Raw genomic sequence first — 8114 nt, forward strand, 5'->3', positions numbered from 1 at the left:
AAGTACTTACCTAATCACAAAACATTTTAAATTTTTAATGAGGTGGTTATTATTTTTACACTAGCAATACAGCACATGTCATTGCAATAAATAAAGAAATGTCACATAAATAACAATAACCCCAAAAAGTTCTGACGAAGAAAAGTTCTGAAAAAGAACTGACGATATAAAGATAAATCGTAATTTCTTTATTGTTTGGATAATTTTAACTGTCGAATTCGGTTTCGCTCGGACCGTTAGTATTATGAACTCTTGCACGTAAGTTTGCGTTGATAAATCCTCATTTGGAGCTATGCAATGGGTTACAAAATAAGATTATCCACAGTCTTTATAGTCTGTATAACAACATCTTTTGCGGTGACATGTTTAGTGGCAGTCTTGCCTCTGACGTCAGGTAATTATTAATTTGCTTCATGATTACTTTCTGTCTACTTTGGTTCTCTGTAAAATACTGAATAAACTTTATTGTATCCTGTTCCTTTGTATTCACTATAAGTCAAGTGCCGTCCGCATGTTGATATTTGCGTAATACACTCGGTCCATTTCTATTTTTCTGTCACTGTGTCGCATATATTTGATTTGGCTACAGATAATAATATTTTTTCGCCATCACTTGATGCATAATCACGCAACCTTGGGGGTACACTTACCACTAATTGGGAATCACTAGTCTTTATAATATTTAATTTTCAAAACATTTTTTTTCCTCGAACCCTTGACAGTCTGTTACATAACGCCAATATATCCGCTATGCGACCAACTCAGGTAGATTCATAATTTGACAGTAGCCAGTATTATTTTTTTCTTCTAATTTAATTCTCTGATTCTTCATTCTAGAGCACAGGATCAATCATCTTGGTCTCGCAAAGCTGACTATGAAGTCAATGCTGCATCAATTTTATGTAGTGCCCTATGCACCGTTGGGTGTTTTACTTTAATTTTTTACTTTTTATTTTCACAATTTACTTTCAGTTTAATTTCATTGACTCAAGGATTTAATAATAAATAATAAAATAATATATAACCCATTACTGCCTTCATAGTGTAGTGGTCAGCGCGCTTGGCTGCCGTGGTAGAGATCCAGGGTTTGATTTCCAGGGGAATCAAAATAAATATAATTGATTTTTCACCATGATATTTATTTTGGATTACCCTAGACTGGTACCTGAAGCACAGAGCTGATCTCTTTCATTAGTATATTCAACAGTCAAGATATCACTGCTTGTATATGATGCAATGCCCTATGCACCATTGGGTGCTGAAAAAGGCTAGAAGAAGAATTCGTAAGGTGCCATTTTTGTAAAATATCACCTCAAGGATCCTCTCTTAATTTCATTTCCATACTAATCTAATCCCGCAGTCAATTTAATTTGTTCATATCTGACGTTTAGATTTTTCAGATGGTTGTATATGCACCGTCGACGAAAAGACCTCCGAAGTCAAATCCTTCAAAAAGATATTACGAGACCACAAATGGAAGAAGCACAAACTCGCCGTCATCGTTCCGTTTCGAGACAGGTTCGAGGAGCTGCTAGAATTCGCTCCGCACATGGACAAGTTCCTGTCACTGCAGAACGTCGACCACCACATATTTGTCATCAATCAAGTGGACCAATACAGATTCAACCGGGCGTCACTGATCAATATCGGCTTTATACAGAGCAAGGCTGATTTTGATTACATCGCAATGCATGACGTCGATCTGTTGCCGATGAATAATGACTTGGTTTACGACTATCCGGAGTTTGGCCCGTTCCACGTAGCGAGCCCGGAGCTGCATCCGAGGTATCACTATCCCACATTTGTAGGCGGGATTCTGCTGGTCAAACGGGAGCACTACGAAATGGTGGACGGAATGTCCAACAAGTATTGGGGCTGGGGACTGGAAGATGATGAGTTCTACGTCCGGTTGAAGGAAGCAAAGTTGAATGTTACGAGGCCTACTAATATACACACGGATACAACAAACACATTCAGGTATTTATTGTAACTGCAGACAGTTGATAGAATTCCATATTGAATTGTTGGGTAATATATCCAAAATTAAACAAGGTTTATTGGATTGAATTCTATATTTATTTATGTATATGTTAATATGTGATGCGTTTTGTCTTATTAAGACATTATCAAACAAAGAGTGTTTGATAATGTCTTAATAAGATGAAACGCGTCACGTATTAGCATAAACATAAATAAATGTAGAATTCAATCCAATAAATCTTGTTTAATTTTGGATATATTACCCAACAACATTCAGGTATGTTTTTCGGATTTTTTTTATTGATTGAAAACAACAGTCATGATAAGTCAGTCAAGTAATAAGCTACAAAGGTTTTCAAGTTTATAATTAACAATATTTAAAAAACTATTTTTATTTTTCACTAAAAATCAAATTTCTTGATTCGTGAATATTATTGATGAATTGGAAACTTGCACTCTGCAACATAACCTCTCAGCTCAACCGCCAAAATACACTGACGTCATTGATGTTATATCGAATGCCGAAAGTACACCAGAGTCGATATATCAATTCTTAGCACTTTAACGCTTAAGGCACTAATTCTGTCACCTTTAAATTGAGAATATCTCATATTCTTGTGTTTAAAAAAAAAAACTCTGTCTTAGTCCTCATTACTCAGGGTTGTGACCCTTGTCCCCTTGTGTAAGCAATGACTCTCTCCAGTTATCCCTTGACTGCGCTGCACGTAGCACTCCAACCACCGAGATTCCTGCTGCTGTCTTATCTTGATTGGTCCATCGTATGGGTGATCTTCCTCTCCCTCTCTTCACCTCCAGGCTACCAATCACAACCAGTCGTTCCAGGCTATACTCATTGCTACGTGCAACGTGTCCAAAAAACTGAAGAATCCGTACAGATTTTTTAAAATTTAATTTATGTTTAACCTTCGGATTATTTTCAGGCATATTTTTTTATAAACAAACAAAAAAATTACAACGTTTGTTGTTACAAAATATTGTTAGGTATGGAACCTGACAAAAATTTGACAGTGTATCCGGTACGCATTCAATATTTTTGGAACAGATATCTTTTCTTGTGTGCGTAGGTCATACGGGTTAGCGCGGAATGGTGAAGAAAAACCGCGTGTATCACCTAAGTTCGTATGTGTAGGACGGTTAATATAGATGTTTTGCTCCTATTCCAGCCATATACATGATAAAATTCACCGAAAGAGAGACACAATGAAGTGTTACAACCAAAGAGAAGCTACGAGAAAGAGGGATAGAGAGACTGGACTTCACGATGTGGTATACGACATAGTCAGCAGACGTAACCTGACCATTGATAGTGTTCCCGTCACCGTGCTCAGTGTTAAGTTAAAGTGTGACAAGCTAAAAACTCCATGGTGTGATTGTTCAACTCAAACAAATGACAACGCTAAAAGTGTAAAGAAAGCCAATAAAGGCCCATCATGATATATTTCCTAAGTTATATTTGTATAGGAGCTTTATTAGAAACTTAACCCTTTGCACTCGAGACTTTTTTTTGTATGATATACCAGTAACTCGAGTGTACTTTTTTGTAAATTTGCACAAAAAAAGTTGATTTTAGAAAAAAATACTAAAAAAAACTGAAAATGGGTATCATGCAAATTGACAATAAAACCAATCGATAAATGTTTAAAATGGTTTATTTAAGAAAAATAAAGACAATGTATGGTATCTAACAAAACAATCGCCCAAATGAATCCTAGGCTGCCCAGGACATGTCGCTCACTCCTTTCAAGAACGTCATAAATCAAAAAACGTGGTTTTTCAGGAGAACGTTTTTAAAGTTTAAAAATATAATACAATGTTTTAAAAATAAATATCAAGCCACTTATTGAACTTTTTACTGTGCAATAGATCTTTTTTGGTAAAACCTGAAGGTTTTTTCTCCATTTGAAAAATATTTAATATATTTCAAAAAAATAATTAAACAATGCCTTTTCTTCAAAATGAAAAAACAACACTTTCTGCCCTGTAGCGGGTAAATATTAAGTTTAAAATATGCCGTTTTTGCCGGGATATAGTACATTTTCTGGGCATTCCGAAAACATGCATAGCTGAAAATTGACGATTTTTGATTTATGACGTTCTTGAAAGGAGTGAGCGAAGTGTCACAAAACTCAAAGTCTCATACCTTTGCCAATTTTTGTCCCTCCGTGAGCAAACCACACAGTCTCTTTTTGATCTTGTACGCAAAACATGTTGTATGCCATCCAGACGGATCTCAGTTTAAGGAGTAGACGGCCTACTCGAAATCTGCCGAAAGTCCCCTACCAACTGATTTACTAAAATTTTCACAAATTTTAAGTGACTTAATGCTAGGACCTTGAGCAACTAGAGGGATAAAATTGTATCTGCGTTATTATATATCCTGGCCTCTTATTATTTAAACAACATAACAGTACATAGTGGCGACATATAGTCGCCAACTGCGATTTACTGGGGAATTTACTATGTCGACATATTTTCGCCATTCGAGTGCAAAGGGTTAAGACACTTCGGACGGGTGTTTTTTACACCTGCGGACCGCTGGCGACGGGATTTGATAATTGTGTACATATTAGTTAAGACCTTAACAAAGAGATTAGTGCATAAAATTCAGTAAAAATATAAAAATATAATTCCTTCTATTCTGGCTTTGAAATGAGGCCGGCGCAGAAGGTAAAAATAACCCTTACTTAAGCATCAATCGACAGAACGGGGGAAATACCTTTCTGATACATAATGTGTTAAAAGGTAATAAAATCAACTAGCAGCTAGAAAAAAACTAGTAACTGCAATGTTGGAACTAAAATTTCTTGCTCTTTTCCTTACAAAATTTGACATTTCGCTCACTCCTTTCAAGAACGTCATAAATCAAAAAACTTGATTTTTCAAGAGAACGCTTTTAAAGTTTTAAAATATAATACAATGTATTAAAAATAAATATCAAGCCACTTATTGAACTTTTTCCTGTGCAACAGATCTTTTTAGGTAAAACCTGAAGGTTTTTTCTCCATTTGAAAAATATTAAGTATATTTAAAAAAATAATTAAACAATACCTTTTTTCAAAATGCAAAAACAACACTTTCTGCCCTGTAGCGGGTAAATATTAAGCTAAAAATATGCGGCTTTTGCTGGGATATAGTACATTTTTTGAGCATTCCGAAAACATGCACAACTGAAAATTGACGATTTTTGATTTATGACGTTCTTGAAAGGAGTGAGCGATTTGCTCAGTGCGTTATTCCTTTTGTGATTTGTCACATTATTGTAATATAATATAATAAAATTTATAGTATCAGTAGGAAGATTGTAAGATGAGTGAGTGATTAGGTACACAATCAAAGAGTCGCGGTGAGGATACATGTTTAAATATAAATTTATAGTTTTATATTATCCACTGACACTTCGTGATGGAATTGCATTTTAATATATTATTAGATTAAAAACAATATTTTTAGCTTTTCCACTTTATTTTTATTTGACCAGACGAAACCCGGTCGCTGGTCAAATAAAAATAAAGCGGAAAAGCTAAAAATATTGGTTTTAATCTAATAATATATTAAATTTATAGTGTTGCCATGTTATTTAATTTTCCCTACTTTTAGGGAAATATATCTTTTATTATGAAAAATTTATCTTTTTTTAGCCTCCCGACTGTATGTATTGTTTCAACATACTTTATTCATTTTTGAAATTCCGATGCTGATATTTTGCATCAAAAGTGTGCCATAAATGTAGTATTTTATTTTATCTTTTGTATTAATTTATTAATATGTTCTACTTATGAAGGTTCATAGATCAATGCTTATCTTAAGAAAAATTAATTGATTTTCACAGAATTCACTAATGTAACTTTCTGAATATTGCCTCATCACATGTTTAAAAATAGGAATCAATTTGCGTAAGACTGGGTTCGAACCTAGAAACTGACATTAACTATAGGATAACAACAAAACTGAAGTACAATTATATTTTTTAAAAATGCTGAAATTGAACCGATTATTAAAAATTTTGACTTAGTTTTCTGAATACTCATTTTCATTCAATAAAATGTTAATTAGTTAATATTTTTATTTAAAAATAAACACTTCATTGTTAAGATTTAATATTTTAGAGAGCTGTTTTATTTGTATCATAATAATAAAAATATTATTTCATTTAAAATATTGTTTTGATGTATGTGCATAGTAAAACGTAGTCACATCCTTGGAGGACCTCTACTGGACTCTGAGAAGATGAAGCTCCTACCACCAAGACAGGTCGTGAGTTTCATGACTCACGTAGGTCTTAGGAGTGAGCTGTGATACAGAGGAAGGTCACAATAGACCTTATATGGTCGCAGTGACATAAGGGATGCAAGATCCCTTGACCTCAAAAAAAAAAGAAGCGAAAACGTCATCACTAGCAAATTTGCTATTAGTTTATTATGTTTTTATAAAGTGTGCGATTTTTTAATTAACACATTTCAGATAGGTATTTTTCTTTCCTTTTAAATTAGGCTCTGGGTGGAACGTTAGATCAGGGGTTCCCAAAGTGTGCGCCGCGGCGCCCTGGTGCGCCGTAGAAAGTAAAGCGGGGCGCTGTGAGTCGATCCTCTTTCATTATCCGAAACTATAAATATTCTCGGGTATCTATATAAAGCAACAATTTCTTTTTTGAGAGCTAGCATTTTTCTACCACTACTATTATTGTAGGTAAGTACCTATTTCTTTCGACTATAATATATGTACAAACATATAAAGTCACATAATCTATTCCAAATACCTTACTAAAGTAGGGCGCCGTCACAAAATACTAAACTTGTAAGTGCACCCGGGCTGAAAAAGATTGGGAACCCCTGCGTTAGATCATAGGTTCTCAATACCACCCTTCGCTGGTCGCTGAAGAGATATTCTACGGGATACTAGAGTCCCCACAGAATGGATGGCTGGAAAGTGGGCGGTATATTTGTTTCTTATTGGTATTCCTCTCCTCTCTCTATAAGGAGACCTTCTGGCAATTTCGTTTCCTGATTCGACAAAATATTTTAACAGGAGGCGCTTGACTTAAAAAGTTTGAGAACCTAGCAGTTTATCGTTTCAATAAATCTAATTTTACGCAAAATCAAATAAAACACTTTTCATCCACAACTATTATTTATTTGAGAAAAATAAATTTGACATAAAATATAGAGAACATTATGTATGTATTGTAGACCAGCATTAGTTTGTATCGAGGAATGATTTTTATTTATAATATACTACATATTTCATTAAACATCAATCAAAATATCACGTGCATTTTCCAAGAACCAAAACCGCTTGTTAATAATGCAAAAAAATGTTAGAATATAAGGATTCTTTACGATTCTACTGGATTATGTGTTTAATTATAAAAAAGTATTAGAACTACATTTTACAAACAAAACAACTTATTTATTTAAAAAAAAAAAATAGGCAACAATCAGGCAACAAAAAAACTTGTGTGGTTATATTTCATTATATATTTTTTTCAAAACAGATCATATCAGTGTAGCTAGCCAAAATAGTGCAAGTGCAACTTTTCATATGAGGCACGTAAAGCGCTACAATTTTGTTAAGTACATAGTTATATAGGTATATTATTTTATGGTAACTACATGGAATGAAGTCTTGATAATGCGTTAACTCTTTGGAGCACGGTGGAATAAAAAAGGTCCCACCTTTTGGATAGCTAAATATGTTTGTCCGCCTCTGTAGTGTAATGGTCAGCACGCTCGGCTACCGTTCTGGAGGTCCCGGGTTCGATTCCCAGGGGGGGTTAAATAAATATAAGTGATTTTTTCACTGTAATATTTATTCAATATTACCCTGGACCGGTACCTGAAGCGGAGGGCTGATCACCTTTCCTTCATGTGTAAACGATCAAGATAACACTGTGTTTATATGAAGCAGTGCCCTATGCACCATTGGGGTGCGGATAAGGGTTTAAAAAAAATATATATATATATATATATGTGTGGCAGGATGTTTTTCTTTAAAAAAATTAAATTCAACGACTTAAATGAAGCAAATGGTTTATATTATCTTCCACTTATCTTACTGCGTTCACCGATAAGCGTCGCTTACTTTGCGAAGCCGACCGTCTTCGATTTGCCAGTAAT

The 8114-nt window shown here is 34.3% G+C and overlaps 1 protein-coding gene across 2 annotated transcripts; it reads left to right on the top strand.

Annotated features, from left to right (window-relative positions):
* Window positions 1–103: 103 nt before the first annotated feature.
* beta4GalT7 (beta-1,4-galactosyltransferase 7) lies at window positions 104–6157 on the top strand. Of its 2 annotated transcripts, none has more exons than XM_088268318.1 (3): window positions 104–394; window positions 1392–1977; window positions 3165–6157. In XM_088268318.1, exons 1-3 carry the CDS (start codon window positions 298–300, stop codon window positions 3433–3435), a joined length of 954 nt encoding a protein of 317 aa, XP_088124444.1. In that variant the 5' UTR covers window positions 104–297; the 3' UTR covers window positions 3436–6157. The 2 variants fall into 2 exon arrangements, with proteins under 2 accessions (XP_088124444.1, XP_088124445.1); XM_088268319.1 differs by having other exon boundaries at window positions 1401–1977.
* Window positions 6158–8114: the final 1957 nt, after the last annotated feature.

This window comes from Brachycentrus maculatus, unplaced genomic scaffold (assembly GCF_059751285.1).
Source record: "Brachycentrus maculatus isolate JH-2025_06_01 unplaced genomic scaffold, ASM5975128v1 h1tg000320l, whole genome shotgun sequence".
Lineage (NCBI taxonomy): Eukaryota > Metazoa > Arthropoda > Insecta > Trichoptera > Brachycentridae > Brachycentrus > Brachycentrus maculatus.

Bases quoted from the DNA above. Each gene is read 5' to 3' on its own strand.
- beta4GalT7 (XM_088268318.1), top strand. From the start codon at position 298: ATGGGTTACAAAATAAGATTATCCACAGTCTTTATAGTCTGTATAACA. The intron at 395-1,391 runs GTAATTATTAAT...TCTGACGTTTAG, and splicing joins AGTCTTGCCTCTGACGTCAG to ATTTTTCAGATGGTTGTATA. The intron at 1,978-3,164 runs GTATTTATTGTA...CTCCTATTCCAG, and splicing joins GATACAACAAACACATTCAG to CCATATACATGATAAAATTC.